The sequence below is a fragment of the Pseudochaenichthys georgianus genome, chromosome 18 (genome assembly GCF_902827115.2).
Source record: "Pseudochaenichthys georgianus chromosome 18, fPseGeo1.2, whole genome shotgun sequence".
Classification (NCBI taxonomy): domain Eukaryota; kingdom Metazoa; phylum Chordata; class Actinopteri; order Perciformes; family Channichthyidae; genus Pseudochaenichthys; species Pseudochaenichthys georgianus.
Window position 1 is genome coordinate 1,300,709 of NC_047520.1, and position 22,035 is coordinate 1,322,743.

The following is a 22,035-nucleotide window of genomic DNA, read 5'->3' on the forward strand; positions in this document are numbered from 1 at the left end:
TAGTCTGCGCGAGAGTGCATAGAACAATGGAAAAGCAAAGGTTATATAGAAAAAGGAGTGGGAAAGAGAACAATCTGGGTTCACATAGTCAGATTGTTGATGAGACACCCAGTGGCCTTGAGTAGATAGCATAACGGTTCTCAGAGCAGGGAAGTTCGTGATGTGTCTGACTGTGTATGAGTCTCCCAGTCTGCTGAAACAGCTGTGGCCTTGCAGAGACTGGGAAACTCATAAGAGAATATAATAGAATAATAATGGTAAAAGCACAACAAGAGGAAATAAGAAGCATTTGGTTTAAACATATGAAAGATATAATAAGGATAATAATAAGAATGATAATAATAAAATTTTCCACTACAGTTTCTCCATCGTTGTGTACAAGCTGGATAAAACGCGGGCTTTTTGTTGTTGTTCAGGAGTTGATCTGTCTCTGCCGCCGCCTCGACGTAAGCGTGACGTATGTGGTGCTTTTGCTCTGGCCGGACAATTTGTTGGTGCTTGAAACGAACCGGATTCCGGAGCTAAGAGGCTGCTCCGCTGCGGTGTCAAGAGGAAAACCCGGTGCTTTTCAAGCTTCAGCTCTGAACCGGCCCTGAATCACCGTTGGTGTGAATGAGGTAAGAGAGCGGGAGATGGGAAGCGGGCTTTAAGGGAAAACTCTACTGCGCATGCTCTGTGGGCCCACGCCCACGTCCGGGTACTTCTGCTCTCGACCATGCTCTCAGGCAGGATCCAGTTGTTGTAAAGCTTCCATCAGTCGGAGTCTCTACCAGCTCTCATTAATATATAACTGTGATATATTAGAATATAACCCGTTTCTCTCAGGAAAAGAAGAGACGAGAGGAGCTTTAGAACAATTCCACCTCTTCATCCGGGTCCTTATCTGCTGTTAGCTGCTTCATGCTAGGTGGCTAATGCTAGTCGGTGAACATCAACAAACGGATGAACAAAGAGTAGCAGAAACACCGGGTAATACTGTGTACTTTTACTACTGATAATACTTAGTACTTTTTTAATTTGGAGCTGTTCATTGATCATTCCTCACAGCAGGCTAACCGAGATGGCAGCCCAGACAGCAGCAGCTAGCTCTCCCAAGTCTTTAGTGTTTTTTAACATGTGTTCGTCTAGTTCACTTCTAACATCCCGAACCGATAGTACAGCCAGGAGTATACAGTACAGTCGTGAGTTCCTGCTGGACAAGGACATAACAACAAAACAAACAATAGACTACGCTGGCAGAGGTACTCCGCAGCTTTGGGATACGTTCAACCACGTGCTGAATAGGAGACGCCGTGTGCGGTGTGAGAGGAAGCACAAGAGGGGTAAGCGCGGAGGCATCCGAGTTAGGCTAGCAGCTAGCCCACACAGGCCCGCTATTCCTAGCATCATGGCTAATGTTCGCTCACTGGACAATAACATGGACATCATAAGACTACTCCGGTCGACCCATAGTGGGGTGACAGAGTGCTGTGTACGTTTTCATGCAATCATGACTAAATGACAACGTCCCAGAATCTGACATTCAGCTCGACCGGCTAACATGCTACCGCTCAGACAGAGCTACGGTTAGCGGGGGAAGAGCCGCGGCGGCGGTGTGATTGTTTACATCAGTGATGCTTGGTGTAGGGACGCTGTGGTTTTCTACAAACACTGTTCGTCGCTGGCGGAGTTTATGTTCGTGAAGTGCAGGCCTTTCCATCTTACCCTAACCTAGTGATGTTACGTATTGCGCCGAGGCTTCGGAGCGTGTGTCGAGTAATCCCCGAAGCTTTTTGTGAAGCATGTATCGAGGCTCGTATAGTTTTGGGCCAGTGACGTCATCTATGACAAACGAAGCCTCGCTGCCTGTCGATACCACGTGACTGCTTCAGGAAGCGATTCAGATCGGTTGAACCACAACGCTCATAATACCTGGATGTATAATAAGAACCATATTACCCCTCCTGTGCCCGGTGACACGATGGAATCAAGAGAGCTCAGACCCTCACTTATAGAGGTCGGAACATGTCATAAGTATAAATAGATACAAGCATAAATAAATGTAGGAATAAATAGTTGACTCACGACCGCAGGGTCCCTGGTTCAACGACTGAACAATACGTATTTTTTGTTGTTTATAAAAGCTACAGCTAAATGAGATAATGTAGTTAATACATGTATTATTTGATATGGTTTAGCCCAGGCTACAACATGGTTAAGTTTATGAATATTATTAAGGAATACAAATCCCTCTTTGCAATGTACCAGCCTCCTTAGGCTTTTCAATCACAATCATTAAACTGGAATAAATACAATATTGTTAACATGAAAATATGATTTAATGTTCGTTGTTTAGAGTTATTCTCAGGCTTTACTCATTGGGAACTCGGTAGGAGATAGAGCACACTGTTGAGATGTCCAATCTGCCTGTTTTACACACTTTGACCAGCAGGGGGGTTTGTGTTCAAATGAAGCCCGTGATGAAGCCTCATGAGATGAACCCTTTTGCGAACCAATTGGCTGGAAAGCTTCATCTCACCATCTTACCCTAACCTGCTAGCAGGATGGAGTTCATTTCTTCCCACCTCTGCTGTTAAGCTTCTTCTTAGCTGTCGATTGTTTTTTTGTTGACTGTAGTGTTAATACTTATTTCAGAGACCCAGACGGAGAAGGAGCACCGAGAGCAGCATGGAGGAGAACAAAGAGACTCAGGTCAGTGTTCACTTCATCACAATATATTCCTAACACTGTTGTCCCTTACACTGGGGGACATTTGGGTTATTTAAGGACTTTAAACCTGTACTTTTGTTTAAGGATAAACAACCTTGAACATTGTGGGTTTTATTTTACAGACTCATATATTTAGATATGGGTTCAGGTTAGGACTGCTCGATTATTTGGGTCAATAATTGATATCACAATTATTAAAAACGATTATCCATTTACTTTGTAAAACATCCATTTATTGAAAAAAATGTGACCAGTATGTTTTTAACAGTTGATTACCCTCAACGTTAAGTATAACTGAAAAACCAATGAAAAAAAACAATTGTTTTATTTCTATTATGTTGTTTTCATAATCGTTGCAAGCCAACATCGTAATTGTGATTAAAATATGATTAATTGAGCAGCCCTAGTTCAGGTGTATATCAGTATGTGGTGTCTCTACTTTAAAGAGTCCTCTCCTGCTGATGTTCAGGTGTATATCAGTGTGTAGTGTCTCTACTTTAAAGAGTCCTCTCCTGCTGATGTTCAGGTGTATATCAGTATGTAGTGTCTCTACTTTAAAGAGTCCTCTCTTGCTGATGTTCAGGTGTATATCAGTATGTAGCGTCTCTACTTTAAAGAGTCCTCTCCTGCTGATGTTCAGGTGTATATCAGTATGTAGCGTCTCTACTTTAAAGAGTCCTCTCCTGCTGATGTTCAGGTGTATATCAGTGTGTAGTGTCTCTACTTTAAAGAGTCCTCTCCTGCTGATGTTCAGGTGTATATCAGTATGTAGTGTCTCTACTTTAAAGAGTCCTCTCCTGCTGATGTTCAGGTGTATATCAGTATGTAGTGTCTCTACTTTAAAGAGTCCTCACCTGCTGATGTTCAGGTGTATATCAGTATGTAGTGTCTCTACTTTAAAGAGTCCTCTCCTGCTGATGTTCAGGTGTATATCAGTATGTAGTGTCTCTACTTTAAAGAGTCCTCTCCTGCTGATGTTCAGCTGTATATCAGTATGTAGTGTCTCTACTTTAAAGAGTCCTCTCCTGCTGATGTTCAGCTGTATATCAGTATGTAGTGTCTCTACTTTAAAGAGTCCTCTCCTGCTGATGTTCAGCTGTATATCAGTATGTAGTGTCTCTATTTTAAAGAGTCCTCTCCTGCTGATGTTCAGGTGTGTATCAGTATGTAGTGTCTCTACTTTAAAGAGTCCTCTCCTGCTGATGTTCAGGTGTATATCAGTATGTAGTGTCTCTACTTTAAAGAGTCCTCTCCTGCTGATGTTCAGCTGTATATCAGTATGTAGTGTCTCTACTTTAAAGGAGACCTATCTTGCTATATTTGAATAATATATTGTAGGGCCATAAGGTATATTTATATTTTCTTTTTCAAAATACCAAACAGATCATGCATTTTAGCCATGCCTCATTGTGCTCTATTTTGCTCTCTTCCACCCCTGTCTTTGCATGCGCTGCAGCTGACCACCCCCCCCTGCAAAGGAGGGGGCCGAGTTACAAGCTCATGTTACCATGCTGTTACCATGCCACGGCAACCTCTCATTCCCCTGATTGGTGGAGAGTTGGCCATATAGGAGGAGCTCCTCGTCACTGACGTCAGACTATTTTCAAATCTGTAACAGATCCGTTAAAGCCCCGTTTTTAGAGATTTTGGGTATAGAGGAAAAGAGAGAGGGTTGTGTTTTCTGACACTTGGTGAGTTCCCTGACACACCGGGGACACATATTCATGTATGAAAGACGTACAAAGGTGCATTTTGCATTATAGGTCCTCTTTAAAGAGTCCTCTCCTGCTGATGTTCAGGTGTACATCAGTATGTAGTGTCTCTTCTTTAACCGGTTAAGCCCCATTCCCCCGCTGGCGGGGGAAAAATCGTAGCATCTGAGGGCTTCTTAACATTTAAAAAACTATTAATGTGTCATACCCACTTAACGGGAAGAAACTCAGCTATCAGACAATATTAACCATTTTTAGCAAAACAAAACATAAGGGTAATAACAAAGGCTCTGAATTAGCCCTGAGCGAAACACACTTAGCACAGAACTCATGTTAAAATACCCTTATTACTTATTGTATCTGCACTAACAAGATATCGATTAGCAAGCTGAGATTGCACAGATTCGACATGTATTGGTATCATTACTGACCGATCGGAATTCGCGACATGAGAAGCTAACAAAGACATCACACCACGTAGCATTAGGTAACCAACACGGCAATATGTCTTACCTTTGTTGTTTTCTGATCAAAAGTTGTCTTCAATGGCATTAAAACGATAAAAAAACGCTGCTGAAGGTTAATCCAATGTGTCTGTGTCACTTTGAAATTATTTCTGATAATACATCAGCAATACAACTAGTTTTCAGATTTCAGAGCGTAAGATAGGTTTCGCTTTGGGCAAACTGCGTGCGCATATCCCCCACTTCTCAATGGTAACGTGTATGTGGAAATTCCCCTTCGATATTATTGGCTCTAACGGTTCAAAAGAGATGTCAATCATCAAAATCGACCAATGGGTTCCAGAGCAACGGCAAATACGCCCAAATGACCCCAGAGTAGTGTTGTCACGATACCAACATTTTGGTTTCGATACCGATGCCAAGTCAAGAATTGCGATTCCGATTCTTTTTCGATACTTTTCTTAAAAAAGGGGAAACACGGAATATCGGCTTTAAAATTAGGAATAACAGATGATTTTAGCGGTCAGAACAACTAAAGCAGCAGTGTTACTAAGAACAGAAACGCCAAAGAGTCACATCTAATAAATATATATAAAAGCATTTATTTTAATTGTGTAGCAGTGAGTTTAACATTTTGGCAGCACTGTTGAGCATTTTGAAAATTTATTTTCATGCCTCTGTGCAAGGCTTAGTCTTTCTATCTTTATAGCCACTGGTGTAAAGTAACTAAGTTCATAAACTCAACAAGTACTACTTGGGTAAAATTTTGAGATACGTGTACTTTATTTAAGTATTTCAATGTTTCTTTTGCTACTTTGTACTTCTAATCCACTACAGTTCAGAGGTACATGGTGTACTTCTACTCCACTACAGTTCAGAGGTAGAATGGTGTACTTTTACTCCACTACATGTATTTAATACCTTTAGTTACTTCACAGATCTGGATGAATGATGTGAAATATAATCAAGTGTTAAATCAGACTTTAGTTCCACCTGGAGTAAATCCACCAGCTACCCTGCAGTACACAAAGTCATTCAGACTAGCTGCACCTTTACCAGCTTTGAGAACACTTTCATTATCAATCATTATAAAACATATCATATATATTATTCTGAAATGGACCAATCTGCACAACAACTACTTTTACTGTCGCTACTTTAATACTTTTACTTGAGGAACATTTTGAATGCAGTACTTTTACTGTAAGAGTATTCCTACACTCTGGTGCTTCTAGTACAAGACCTGAGTACTTCTACTTTTACTCAAGTACAAGATATATACTTATACCACCTCCGTTTATAGCCTATGCAGGGTGTCCGCGGGGTCTTAAAAAGTATTAAAAGTTGATAAATCAATTTAGCGAAAATTAAGGCTATTAAAAAGTATTAAACGGCATTTTCCAAGGTATTAAGAAGGTCCACAGCAATGACAACAAGAAACACCCTTTAATTTACTGAAACAACATGTCGGGAAACCCCCTCAAGGTGGCCCCATGCATAGCGTGCCTTAAAATGCTGCTTCTTATTTGAAGTTTCGTTGCCTTGCTCCGCTCTGTGGGGGGGGGGGGGGGGGGGGGGTTTATCTGCTGGTGGACTACCTGAGAGATATACAGCAGGAGAACACGCCGTCCACCGCGGAGAATAAACAGAAGGGCAACCATGAAAACCATGCTCCGGGGTCTTCTTTGCTGCTTTTGGTGTATTTTGTGGCGGCAGCAGCGCCACTTACAGGCCTGGCATATGTACTACAGCATTTCCAGCGGTCTAGTGTGAACGGACACGTTAATGACGGAAGACTTTTTTGCGTATGCGTTTTACTGTATGCGTCCTCGTGGGGCCGGGGTCTAAGCCAAACTATATCCGGTCACAGAGATCTGCTATTTTAAAGTAAGTTCAACACATATCGACCCTAAATATAGTCTATATTAAGAACGAGAAAAGTCTTAACATATATATCGTTTTTTGTAAACATATGACAAATATATGAGGGTGATGACGTCAGAGCATCGTCCTCTGTGCCGGGCTTGGCCCCGGACAGCCCCAGCCCAATTTAACCCCTGGATATTTGTGTGGGAGCTCCTATATGGCATTACCCCGCTGAAGCTCACCAACGTTTAATATATTTCATAGTTCAAAGTTTTGTCAATTGTTATGTTTATTGGTCAAATACTGGTTTCTACTGGTTTCTGAGGAGTTCTACTGGAATGAAAGAGCACAGAAGCAGCAAAGCAGCATGCTGCATTAAACCTGACCTTCACAGAGAGGTTGAAGGTCATGTGGAGAGGAGGCTTCAGTAGTCTGTCTGCACTCTGTTTAGTTGAGCTATCTTACAATCAATATAGTAAATGTGAGGTAAAGTGTGTCGCCAATGTAACCGGTTAGAACTCGAAGTTGCGATGAGGTCTTAAAATGTATGGAAAGGGTCTTTAAAAAAGGTCTTAAAAGGTATTACATTTGGCTTCAGGATTCCTCTATATACCCTGCTATGAAAAAAACGAATAGAAAACTAAGGCTAAAGCTAACGTTAGCAGATAGTGATGCTAGTTTGCTAGTTAAGTTTGCTCAACGATAATATTGCGACAGAAAAACTTTTCAGTGCACATCACGCTCTGCGCTCCGACAGGGAGCTCTGCTCTGAACACCTGAACGGCCCGTTCACAGACTTCTGGCGTCTTTTTTGTCAACAAGCCGAGGCGCAGCGGCAGTTGCACTCCCACTTGCAGCCATGCTTCTCGTTTTCTCACATGCTCTGGCAGCTAGCGCGTGGCCGCGTGCACGAGAGAGGGGAGGCACTTAGAGCGTGCTTGAGAGGAGCGGGACTGCAGGCACGGCTGCAGTGCAGGGAGTGGAAGCAGAGCGCTGAACACACACGGCTCTTATTAAAACGGCGCTTTTTCACGGGAGTACTTTTCCTCGTCATTCTTAAAGTACCGATACTAATGAAACGGAGGAATCGTACCGTTTTTAACGGCACGGTATCGCGGTACCTTTCAAGTATCGGTACACCGTGCAACACTACCCCAGAGGTGGGATTCTTTTAGCTAAACCTCTCTAAAAGGGTCAAATGTCAATTATTTTGCATCAATCTTGATACAGGGTACTTATCATGTTATAGTTTAGATTCCTAAAGCTTTTAGTCTACTATCCCATCATTCAAGGGTGGTTTTCACTATAAGTAATGGTTCATTTTTGGACGGACACTATAATTTACATTATGTTCAATCTCAATTTACTTTAAAATAAAAAAAATTATATATTGATTCTGACTTTTCTACATCCAACTCACAGGTGTATCATTGCTTTGAGAAAAAAGATTATTTATGTATCCCTTTTTAGAAGGGAAGTTATTGTCATTTGTTCTGTGACCTGTGAGTTGAATGTAGAAGATCAATATAGATTTTTTTAATTTTAAAGTAATTTCAGATTGAACATAGTGTCCGTCCAAAGAAATTACATTACTTATAGTGAAAACAACCCTTGAATGATGGGATCGCAGACTAAAAGCTTTAGGAATTTAAACTATAACATATTATAAGTACCATGTATCAAGATTGATGTAAAACAAGTTAAATCTGACCTTTTTAGAGAGATTTAGCACACAAAAACACTTCTGGGGTCATTTGGGTTGATTTGACCTATCTCTGGCCCCCCTTGGTACATTTTGATGATTGACATCTCTTTTAACCGTTGGAGCCAATAGAATCGAGGGGATGTTCCACACACACACACACACACACACACACACACACACACACACACACACACACACACACACACACACACACACACACACACACACACACACACACACACACACACACACACACACACACACACACACACACACACACACACACACACACACACACACACACACACACACACACACACACACACACACACACACACACACACACACACACACACACACACACACACACACACACACACACACACACACACACACACCACACACACACACACACACACACACACACACACACACACACACACACACACACACACACACACACACACACACACACACACACACACGGAGTGAGAGTGATTCGTAGCCAGAATACCCAAAACAGGAAGCTGTCATACACTCTGGTAGCTATTGTGGAGGAAACTTCTGTGTAGCAATGCAGTGGGAGTCACCGACTCAGGAAGGAGACACGGTAGAGCAGGAGCTTTGATGTCAAACACTGATTTATTTGGAGTTTCGGCCAGAGGATTCACATCACAAGTCACAACAGCCATGATCTGACTGCACGGGTGGTTTGCCACGTCAATTCTAAAGAACTCTACCTCAGACCCATGTATTTAGCTAGTTCTGAGTGCATCATCAACATGCTGCATAACAAGATAAAATCATAACACCTCTATCAGCTGACGCCAACAGGCAGGAACAGGGAGATAGAACACTGAGAGCACAGCAGCCAAGGTTACGAGGTGCGTGTGCTCAGTCAGGACAGTTTGAACTGATAAACTGGGTCAAAGTTATGGGCCTTGGAAAATATTCCACAACAGCTATCATTAATAGCTAATATGAAAACTCAGTTTGTGACATAAAAATGGAATTATGGATTGTCAGTAATTTTTTCAAAGTGACTGACACATTAGATTAACCTATGGATTAACCTTCAGCCGCTTATTTCTCGTTTGAATGCCATTGAACACAACTTTTGATCAGAATAACAGCAAAAGGTAAGAATATATCCGATTTTGCTCCATAAAGCTATATGGTGTGAGGTCTGGTTTCGCTTCTCATGTCCCGAGTTCTGATCGGTCAGTGATGATACTTATATATCTGGAATCTGTGGAATCTCAGCTTGCTAGCAAAGCTTTTTTGTGCAGATCCAATAAGTAATAAAGTATTTATACCTAGAGTTCTGTGCTAAGTGCGTTAGCATTTTTTCGCTCGGCGCTCTTTTAGACACTTCTTGTGAGACTTGTTTTGTTTCGGTAAAGATTGATCATATCGTCAGTTAGCTGAGTTTCTTCCCTTTAAGTGAGTATGACACATTCATAATTTATTACATTTTAAGAAGTCCTGAGACACAGTTTCGTGGGGGAAAAAGCCCTTAGCCCCTGCCGGCGTGGACTATGGGGCTTAACAGGTTAAAGAGTCCTCCTGCTAATGTCCAGGTGTATATCAGTATGTAGTGTCTCTACTGCAGGGGTGCCCAACCAGTCGATCGCGAGATGTGTCTAAAAATAGAACAATAATATTCTGTTTTATCGTTAATGTCCTATAACATAATCATCCTGTGCCAGAATAATGCACTTGAACGCATCAAAGCTTTGTGATTGGCCGGCGTGACCCCATGTGTTGGGGCGTGGCTGGTGGGCAGTGCACTAGTTCGCTGACGTTGTCCGTGTCAATAGGAGTGACAGTCCGCACACAAACAAGACCACAATTATGGCAGAAGCAAAAAAGTCCAAAATATATAATTTTCACTCCGAGTGGGAGGATGATTATTTTTGTATCTATTCCAATTCAAAGTCCATCTGTCTCGTCTGCAATGCGAGCGTGGCTTTATCAAAGAAGGGTAATTTAGGAGCGGCATTTCAAAACAGTGCACAAACGCTACGAGACGGAATTCCCTCATAATTCCGCCCTACACTCCCAAAAGGGGAGGGGCCTGAAAGGACAGCTAAATGCACAGCAGTCCATTTTCACCAGGCCCAACAACAAGAGCAAGGCTGCTACCATAGCATCTTATCGTGTCAGTCACGTTCTTGTGAAACACATGAAGTCTTTCAAAGACGGCGAAGTTGTGAAAGAAGCATTCCTGGAGGCTGCCAACATGCTTTTGGGGGACAATAAAAATAACAGTAGCATTTCAACAGGTTTTTGATATAATAAAAACTCAAGTTGGATACCGTTATTATTCGGCTTTAAAGAGCCTGTGACACGGTTTTCCCCCATCATCCAAACCCATCAATTTGAGTAAATATTGTCCCCTTGAAAACCGTTACTGAACTGATTTTGGATATTTGTACTTTGATAACCATTAATCTGCCTTCAATGTTGACAATTTTCTGGATCTTCTCGCGGATTCTTCAAGTCCCGCCAAATGATGGGTGACGTCATTGCGGGCACAGCGCTCCAGCTGCACCGTCCAGGATCCCAGCATCTGCATGTAAACCTTTATATATATACAGTCAGATGTAAACGCACGATGGTGCACACAGCAGCAAGCAACACCCTTCTTTATAATTGCAAAGAAAGGGTTTAGTGCCTTTTTCTTTTTTTCCTTTGTCATATGTGGCAGCACTGTTCAATGTTTCTTGAAAACATTACCCACTGTAGTATGTAACGTGTGAATAAACTCCTACTCTGTATCAACAACTCTGTTGTGTAACGTCAGTTAAATACTTGTGTGTATATTAAAAAGAGGTAAGATAAAGGATCTGCAGTATTTTATGAAGTATTCATCGTACAAAGGTCAGTTTTATACAAATAGAAGTGTTTATTTACCAGGTAGGCTGTCAGTAATGGCTACGCCTCTCTATTTGGACTGGTAGATCTCGGCAGACTGGCAACTTTAAAAGTAGCTCTCGGTTCAAAAAAGGTTGGGCACCCCTGCTCTACTGCGACATGTCTCCATGCTTTAATGTTCAAAAAGCTCTTTTATTGTTCTCTCATATGCTGCAGCACCTCTTTTCACCCTCTGTTTGAAACCAGAGCCGTAGTCAAAATTCAGAGAATATTTTGGGGAAAATGTAAAGGAAAAGGGCAGAATTAAGATTTGTTTTTATATTCTGAGGAAATAAAAAAAATTCTGATGAAAAGGTCAACATTTTGGAGAAAAGGGGTCAAAATTCAGATAATGTTTTTTAGTCAAAATTATAATTCAGAAAAAATTAGATTTTTATAAAAGTTTGGAAAAATCTCCATCGAAAAACTGTGTAATTCTGAAACATGTAAATATAATTTTTTTTGTTAATAATCATTCAGAAAAAGTCAGAATCATGAGAAAGTCAGAAAAAACTACAGTTACCGGGAAAATCTAAGAATTGCGAAAATAAATGTATTATGAATAGGGTTGCAAAATTCCGGGAATTTTCAAAGATGGAAACTTTCCACGGGAATAAACGGGAATTTATGGGAATAAACTGGGAATTTTCTAAATTGAAGGTTGGCTCTTCATAGGGAACTTAAATATAGTTGGGGAAAGAAATATTAGCATAATCTTGACTAAAAGAAACATGCCATTCAAGTACACTTGAATATCCATGCCATAACACACGGCTTACTGCATGGCTATTGAGACCACACAAAGGTTCACAAGGTTGAAAACTGGTTGGCATTGGGGCAAACCTAAGGCTCTTTGAGCCAGACACAGCCATCCTCAACAAGGCTGGACAGTGACACTGAAGAGGAAGACTCAGAGTTGGATGTTGATGAGGCCCAGGAAGAGCCCATTGACTGAAAGGGTTTAGCCAAAATGCAGAGGATCGCTTGAAGAAAGATTTGCATGTTTAATGGGACTTTGTGGAGGGAAAAGGGCTCTTATCATTTAACATTTTGAATGGGACTTTGTGGGAATTTTTGGATGGGGGGGATGAATTTTTGTTCATTTATGAATGAGTGTGGTTGGGGGGGGTTAGCAACATTTAACTCAACATTCCTGTTTTCATTCTTCAATGAAACAAATAATTGTTCAATAAAATAATTAAAACTTGTTCTGTTCTACTTAAATTTTTTTTTGGAAAAAATATGTTGAAATGTCATGTTTTTTTGTATAATTTTGCATCGAATATTTCTAAATTTCCCCAGCTTAACTTCCCATGGAAACGTTCCATCTTTGAAAATTCCCGGAATTTTGCAACCCTATTCATAATACATTTATTTTCGTAATTCGTATCGTCAGTTAGCTGAGTTTCTTCCCGTTAAGTGAGTATGACACATTAATAGGTTATTAAATATTAAGAAGCCCTGAGACACATTTTCGTGAAAAAAATGTTATTGTGTGTGTGTGTGTGTATGTGGTACTTCCCCTTCGATTCTAATGGTTCAAAAGAGATGTTAATCACGAGAATCGACCAATGGGTTCCAGAGAAACGGCAAAATACACCCAAATGACCCCAGAGGTGTTTTTGTTGTGCTAAATCTCTCTTAAAAAGTTCAAATGTCACTTGTTTTGCATCAATCTTGATACAGGGTTCTTATTATGTTATAGTTTGGATTTATAAAGCTTTTAGTCTCCGATCCCATCATTCAAGGGTGATATTCACTATAAGTAATGTTGTTGTTTTTTGGACGGACACTATAATTAAAAATGTTATTAAAAAATGTTTTTACTATGTCCAATCTGAATTGACTTTCAAATGGAACAATTCTATATTGATTCTGACTTTTCTACATCCAACTCACAGGTTTATCATTGCTTTGAGAAAAAATATTATTAATGTACCCCTTTTTAGAAATGAAGATATTGTCATTTGTTCTCGGAATATCATTTTCGAGCCTGAGACCTGAAAAACAGGCTTGGGGCTTAACAGGTTAAAGATATAAGCTTATAATTTCTCCAGTTAATTACTTACATTGAGACAATTGTTTTTTGTATTACAAGTTTTCTGAAATAGCATGTTTAAATATGCGCATATCATACATTTCAGGAACACAATTCTGAACATCGGATAAAGTCAAGTTCAAAATTCTTGTTTCATTTTGTAGTCATATTAGAATCTAAAGTTTTTACTCCATAAATCAGAAAATACTGTCAACACTCGACAGCCCTAAAATATCAATTTTTTCCCATGTTTTTAGATATAAAATATCATATAATTCAGGCTATATATGAACAAACCCTTCTGTAAAAACCTTCAGAATATTGATAGGAATAATACTGGAAGATTTGGTAAATGTAAGTGCTACTGAAGTGGACATTTCTCACTCAGAATATGAGAAAAAAACTTATTTTGAGAAAACAACCTTTAAAGATTTCTGTGTGGCGCTACCTAAACCCTCCTGTTCTCTGGGTGACAGCTTGCGCCTCTACACACTCCGTGAAGGTATTTCATATTCGGGGTCATTTGTTTTTTTTCTAATCTTGCTTCGTGGAAGTGAAAATTGTTGTCGTCTTCTGTGAACGTTATTTTCGCTGTTCTTTTGCCATTTTGAGATTTTAAATTTCCAGCGAAAGCTAAACCAGGAAGTCTTTTAACACACCACATGACGCATCGGAACGAATCACGTTGTCAGAAATTGACACCAGTCAATTTTTGGTTTACGACCCCTTCGTACACGATTGGTTGCTGATACAAAGTAAATGACCATATTTGGATCCGATGAGATTGTGGAGGAGAGACAGAGCTTTCCAACGATACCTCTGATTACATGGTGCAAACAGCGGTCTTAGTACTGTATATTGCGTTAGAATGCTAACTTTTGGTGAATTTAGGAGACATCTACAGACGCAAAATGCTGCATTTGAGTGATTGTTCAACAGTTAATTAATAACATTTGTTGAGAGCAATAGTTGAAAATGATAGCTCAATCACTTTTGTTTTTGTTCAAGAAGGCATGTTGCAAAAGATTATCAAAAAATGTACTTCATGAATGTCTCTCTCTGTATGTCTGTTGCTTTAGAACCAGAGAGGACCCAGACTTCACAGCTGTGACCTGTGTGACAAATCCTTCAAGACCCCTAGAGAATCAAAGGTTCATCAGAGAGTTCACTCAGGAGAGAAACCCCACAACTGTGACCTGTGTGGGAACACATTCAATACTCTATTTGAACTGAAGTCCCATTCTCTTATTCACACTGGAGAGAAACCACACAGCTGTGACCAATGTGGGAAAACCTTTGCTCAGAAAGGCAACCTTTTATCTCATCAGCGCATTCATACTGGAGAGAAACCCTACAGCTGTGACCACTGTGGCAAACACTTTAGAGAGAAAGGTCAGCTTCGAACCCACCAGCGCAGCCACACTGGAGAGAAACCACACAGCTGTGACGAGTGTGGGAAAACGTTCACTACCTCAAGTAAACTCACAATCCATCATCGTATTCACACGGGAGAAAAACCGTACTGGTGTGAAGAGTGTGGAAAAACATACATTACATCAACTAAACTCAAAGTACATCAACGTGGTCACACCGGAGAGAAACCATACAGCTGTGAAGAGTGTGGAAAAACATACATTACATCAAGTGAACTCAAAGTCCATCAACGTGTTCACACTGGAGAGAAACCATACTGGTGTGAACAATGTGGAAAAACGTTTTCTTGTTCTCGTTACCTCAGAGCCCACCAGGCATCCACACTGGAGTGAAACCATACAGCTGTGAAGAATGTGGGAAAGCGCACATTACGTCAAGGGAACTCAAAATCCATCGTCGTATTCACACGGGAGAAAAACCGTACGGGTGTGAAGAGTGTGGGAAAATGTTCACTTCATCAAGTAAACTCACAGTCCATCAACGTGTTCACACTGAAGGGAAACCATATAGCTGTGAAGAGTGTGGAAAAACATACATTACATCAAGTGAACTCACAGTCCATCAACGTGTTCACACCGGAGAGAAACCATACTGGTGTGAACAATATGGAAAAACGTTTTCTTGTTCACGTTACCTCAGAGCCCACCAGCGCATCCACACTGGAGAGAAACCATACAGCTGTGAAGAGTGTGGGAAAACGTATGTTAAGTCAAGTGATCTAAAAAGACATTGTCTTACTCACACTGGAGAGAAACCATACAGCTGCGACCAGTGTCACAAGTCATTTACCAGATCAAACAATCTTAAGATCCATCGTTGTATTCACACTTGAGAGAAACAATACAGTGTGTGAAAGCCTTTACTCAAATCAGTTCCCTTAGACCCACCAGCACACTCACTCTACCTCCATCTGATCCTTTTCGGAGTCAAGCAAGCATTCCTCCTGCTTTGGTCCAAATGAAAAGCTGACCAACAGTGACTTCACGTTCGTATAAACACGTTTTTTATGGAATACATTCAGACCTCCCAAAATTCTGCTGTCCTCACACACTTAATAATAATAATAATAATACATTGCATTTCAAAGCGCTTTTCCAGGTGCTCAACGATGCTTTACAGTGGTGATAAAACATGATAAAATAGAATTTAAAAGTTATTAAAACAGCAATACAGCATAATTCACAGATTAAAAGCCAGTCTGAAGAGGTGTGTTTTGGTCAGTGTTTTGAAAGTGGGGGGGGGTCAGTGCAGTCTCTCATGTGTTGTGGGAGGGAGTTCCAGAGGGTGGGGGCAGCGATGGAGAAGGCTCTATCCCCCCAGGTTCGGAGCTTGGTTTTCTTGGGGATAGAGAGGAGGTTCGCTTCTGATGAGTGAAGGCTGCGGGAAGGGATGTAGTGGTGGAATACTTAGCTCTATATGTGAGTGCTCTTGTTAATAAAAATGTTTTTTTTATTTGGAGAAACCAGCCTTTTCACATGTTTCTGTGTGTAATGTTCACTGAATAATTTTTATTCCATGTTTTGGTTCAATTCAAAGGTTTGAGTGGCTTTTTTGGTACTATTTTTTTGTGTTTTTACTTCAAGTGATGTTCAAAACACATTAGGTATGAGAAGTGATAAAGTACATTTGTGACATTCTTGTTCTGTTTGAACAAACATTGTTCTAGTGAAACTCTGATATAATATTATCTCATGTTCAATATTTGACTTCACTGTGATGGCTGTTAGTTTTCTGTTTTCTCAGTAAATGTGAGTCTTGCTGCTGTAATAATCTGAGCGGTAAACTTAAAACTTTTATATTTTCTCATTAAAGTTGGCGACACAAAGAAACTCTTTGACTCATCATTAGAAACTGTTTAATGTTTACATTACTTATAATCACTTTGTATTAGGTTTTTATGAATGGTCTTTATTTGAATGGCAGGTATATTGAAAAGTTTAGTAAATTAGTAATTTTCTCCCAGAATTCATCATTTATTTTTTGCAACATGATTTTTCTTCCCTTTAATAAAACATGTTTTTAATGCCTCATCTGCAAAATATTCGTCTTTTTTAGTCTTATATTTTATGATTTTTCAATTTTATTTATTATATATTTATGTATTCATAATTAGTGCAACTGTCAAAAATACTGGTTGAATCATTTTTCTTTAAATAGATTTGCTTTTATTGTTTTTTCCAGTTTTTATTTCCTCCATGTGTTGCTGTAGTTTCACCACTTGATGTCACTGTCTGTTTTTCCCCCTGGATTTCAATAAAGTTTATTGAAAAACGACATAGTGGCCAACTGTGGTACTACAACTTCCGTGTCACTCCGTGACATTACTGAGTCCAAAAAGAAATGTCTTGGGGAAAGAAACGTCTTTAAATCAGCAGATACTTTACAAAATGATATCCACTACCCAGTATGAACTCTTTTATAGCCTTCATTTGAATCTTTAGTTTTTAAAAAGTTATAAAATGCTCCAAAAGATGAATCCTGATTGTCTCATCCCTCAAACGCACACACACTGTTTTTGTTTTCTTTTTTGTCTCCATGTATATTTTGTCATTAGTTATATGTAATTAACCTTACTGTCTTCTGTGTATCTGTGACACTGTACTTGTATGCACGTGTCTTGTAACTCCTATACACTACATAATTGATTTTTGTTTTAAGTTAACTCAAATGAACTGAATAAATATAAATTATAATTATACCGTTTTGTAACGTTTTAATTATAGCTTATTTGGTGAATTCATTTAATAATGCATAAAATGTACACTGTAAAACATCACAGCCCCATTTAATTATGTCAAGTTACATTGTCTCTTTAATTCAAATAGCTCTGACAAGTTTTTCTAGATTTAGAAGGTTAAACTTACATTTATTCACTGTCTTGACAACTTAAACATTTAGTCACATTGACTCAGCAAGTTATTAGTTGAAAAAATAAAAAGGCGGGAGTGCAGGTTTGAGAGCTACAGAAAAAAACGTATGCTTCCACATGCGAGTTTAAAAAAAACCCTCTTTAAACTGAATGCAAGGTTTAAGCATGGATGTAATTAACTAGTATATCCTAAAGATGTCATATTTTAATTCGGAATAAAGTAAAGACACATTTTAATCTAAATGAGAGGACTACTGCCGCTGGCGGAGGAACTCTGTGCACCTGCAGCGGTGATCCAATTGAGGCGGAGTAATACGTTAACCTAGAGTCTGAAACACCGGCTAGGACCGTTACGGTTACGGAGGGCATTTATTTCTGCTGCAAGACAGCAATCGAGATACGTTTGAATGATTTTAAAACCTGTAATTCTTTGTCTGTTACTACGGTTTGAAAACGGTTTGGGGGCGGCGGCGAATAATCGATTAATATTCGCCAGGGCTGTCCAATTTTCGAATTTGATCATGGTCAGTTTCTGGCATCCCTAATAGCAATAGTAACTTTCGGATTTTCGTGTGTCGGATATTCAAACTATTACTTTATAAGTATCATACCAAAATGTCATGAGAGTAACTTATCTTTTTCGGGAATAGTGCAGTGCGTAATGTACGTAGTGTGTGGGCAAACAAGAGCAGGTGAGAGAGCGTCCGGAGCCGGTGGGGCGTGGGATAGAGGTGGAAAGCAGTAGCTCTTGAGTTTAAATCTAACGTATGGATCACGCCACAGCAGCAATAAATAAAGACCACAAAAACAACAAACAGTGACATATTTGATCGCTCTGCTGCATGAAACTCGCCACTGCTGTGGTATGATTTGAAGAAATAGGGGGCAACTGCTATTAACAATGTAACCTGAACACTGGAACGTACATTTTATTCACTCCAAGCATAATTGTCCTCATTGTAATTTTTAAAGCAATTAGTTTCATCTCTACTGATATGAAAATATAAATGCTCATACCAATATATTTGTGGAAGGTCAATATTAAGGTAATTAACATGCATTTATTTTGTGGTACAGGTGTGAACGAGCATGTCCAGTTCATGAAGTGGAAATGTAAGTTTTGTGCGTTCTCCTCCACCTGGCAAGGAAGAATAATTCAGCATTATAAACATCGTCATGGACATCATCGAAGGTGTTCAGGCCTTATCTGTATTTATGAAGACTAGTTTGAACACATTTCAGTCCCAAGCTTTACTTAAAAATATTTGAAAGAACATGTTAAAGAAGCTTTACTAATGAGGGAATAATAAGGATTCTAGCTTGGATATCATATTTACCTACCCTTGTCTTTTTTTCCCTGGAGGACACAAACCAGAACAGAAGAACGGCTGCCCCACTCAGTTTTCTAATATTTATTCCAGAGGATTCCTCCAACGTAATCAGGATGTGTGATGTAAGTCACTATATTACTATATATTATACATTTAATTTTCTCTTGCTTAATTTGAGGTTTCGCCATAGCCAATATAATCCTCATTGGTGTATTGTTTAAGTACTACTATTGTTAATTTAGGAATTGCAATAATGGCTGAAAAAGTGATAACCTTGCAATTTGTCGTGTTTTTATTTCAAGTTTGGAACAGTCAATTAGCGTGTAAATAAGTCAATACGTGTCTTTGTTATTAGGCTCATGGAGAAACCCTCGATGTGATCCTGAAAGGAATGCAGGTTGGAGTATTGATTGGACATGAAGGCTCTCTGCTTGACTCATTTCCTCTGGAAGATCATCCTACATGACCTCCGAGATATGCCCACAGGCTTCGCCATGTTAATGGGGGCAATCTACTGCCTCAACCTCGAGTACCCCCGCACTCAGAAATAAACTGCTGAGATATCACCTCTAAACAAATGACTGTGTCATAGCTCCTGGAAGAAGGGAGTTTCTGTTTTGCACTGTTGTTCGACACATTGTTCTTGTTTTGATTGTTTGAAAGCAGTACGTTTGTGTCCTTGTTTCTCCCTATAGTATATGTTAAGTCTCTTTGCAGTTGTTATGCATTTCTGCATCACTTTATATTCATTCCGTCTCTTTGTCGTCATTTTAAGTGGATTTTAAGTCGATCTTTTGTCATTGTATCTCTTATTTGTCATTTAAAGTTCCTTTTATGTCATTTTGTCTCTTGGTCGTCATTTTAAGTTAGTCTTTTTGGTCATTGTGTCTCTTTGTGGTTATCTTGACCCTTATCATAGTGAGTCTAACATTGATCATTTGTAAACTCTCTGCAGCGCTGACGCTTTGTTGACCCGCGCAGATCTCTTAATCCAGTAACGAGTAAAAAGAAGTCGAACATCAGTCCTCAGTTCCTGTTTTTCAGATGTGTTGAAACCATTTCACATTGTTTAATGGAATGACAAAACCAACATAATTAAATAAAAGCAGTTTTATTCCTGTGAATAGCATAGTATAAAACCGTTTTATTTTGTGTCATTTGGATGAAATCACACCTTATTCGGAGGTAAAAACATTTAGAAACAGGTCAAGGTTATTTATTATGATCATTGTTATTTTTATTAAAGTCTTTTTGTCTCTTTGAAGTCATTCTGTGTCTCTTTGTAGTTGTTTTGAGATTATTTGTAGTCCTTTTGTTTGCTTTTCTGTCTGTAGTGACCATAGTTAATATATAGTTAATTGTTGTTTATTTCTGTGTGTTACTTGCATATCATGTTTTGACATTTTGTGTTCCTTTGTAGTTTATTTTGTGTCTCTGTAGTCATTTTTATGTAGATCTTTTGGGTAATTTGTTTCTCTGCGGTTATATGTTCCCTTATCATAGTGGTTGAGTCTTTTTTCAGCAGTTTATTTATCTAACTGTGGTCATTCGTCGCCATTTTACGTTTATTTATTTTCTCATTTTGTCTCTTTTTAGTAATTTTAAGTAGCTTTTTTGTCATTTTGTCATTTTGTGGTTATCTTGACCCTTATCATAGTGGTTGTGAGGCATTCTGAATCTGATTTTGGACTTTTTTGAACTCTACATTTTGTTGACACATGCAGATTTCACAAACTCATTCCAGTAACGAGTAAAAGGAAGTCGCAAATTTCCCTATTTTATTGTTTTGCAGATGTCAGGATAATTTCTAGTATTTAAGCGCTGGTTTTCCTCCTGTTCTCCACCACGGCTCTCCTTCTGCTGCAGGTTCCTACAAACTCTCTTTATCTTTTTTACCTTTAATCCTCTTTTCATCATCCTCACCATGAAGACACTGGTTGTGTTTGTATTTTTGTGTGCCTCCATGGCCTTGGCTGGAGCTGCTGGTGAGTGTTATAATTTATATATAACTTATTCTTAATATATTGTCAACAATAAGCCAATAACTACAGTTTCAATCTGTCTAGTTCTTTCAGAGGCAGCGCCGGAGGAAGGCGAATTAGGTGAGAAGACTTTGGATTTATTTCTTGTTTAACAAAACCATTAGTTGAATAACACAAAAAGAAATGCAGTTTTTTTATTGTATTATCAGGATTCTATTTTTATTTTTCAATTGGGTTTTCATTATTTTAAGTTGTGTATTAATTCATATAATTTGTTCTGCATTATTCTTCTTCCTATTATTATTATTTTATGCTTTTTTATTTTATATTTGTGATGTTGTGTAATATTACGGAGCCCCTAAAGGACAACAAAAAAAAAAGAGAGAATAAAAGTCGGGATAACGGGTTAGTGAACTATGCCGTTTTCCCGACTTTTTTTTTTTTTAGAAAGTTACCGCTGCGCAATAGAGGAAGTGGAGCACACAGGAGACTACCATTTCATTGCAGACTTTTATGTCTACGTGGGGAAATTACAGTGCATACATTATTTGAGATATATTTCGAACTCAGACTTAATTTTAAGGACATTTCAGCCAGGGGTGTGTGGTTAAATGGTAGCAGCCTGTGGTCACTCCAACGGCAACTGTCGACGGGGGGAGCCTAGCTGCGGGGAAACGGTGGACCTCTGTCGCCTGTCAGCGCAACTTAAATGATGGCGTTTAAAAACATAAAAAATAAAGGGCGTGTGTGTCGGCCGTCAGCGAACCGAGCCGGTCGTGTACGGCCCGCTGACGACTGGCCGTTCTGTGATTCTCCAGAACAGACAGATGGCCAGTCGGCCCCTGCACAAATCTCTACACACCGGGCCCGGCGCCACGAGGGGGCAAAAGGGGGCATTGCCCCCTCGGTTGTCTTATTTGCCCCCTCACTTTGAGCATCATTCATCCATCGAAAAAGTAAAATAAATGTCACAATTATTAAATAACTTTAAATAATTATTTTCCCCAAC

At 39.4% G+C, this 22,035-nt stretch overlaps 1 protein-coding gene and 1 pseudogene across 3 annotated transcripts in view; both read left to right on the forward strand.

The window, feature by feature from the left end:
• Positions 1-22,035, forward strand: part of LOC117463592 (ladderlectin-like) — a 105,055-nt gene that overhangs the window by 78,680 nt on the left and 4,340 nt on the right. Inside the window, exons 1-2 of one of the 3 annotated variants that reach the window (XM_034105913.2) lie at positions 20,870-21,029; positions 21,111-21,146. The exons of 1 other annotated variant lie outside the window; for it this stretch is intronic. In XM_034105913.2, the coding sequence (XP_033961804.1) occupies positions 20,969-21,029; positions 21,111-21,146 (97 nt within the window). In that variant the 5' untranslated portion in view covers positions 20,870-20,968. Of the gene's footprint in view, positions 1-20,869; positions 21,030-21,110; positions 21,147-22,035 lie in introns of those variants that run through there. One more of the 3 variants, XM_034105914.2, reaches the window with a different exon arrangement.
• Positions 732-16,147, forward strand: LOC117463998 (zinc finger protein 420-like; annotated as a pseudogene).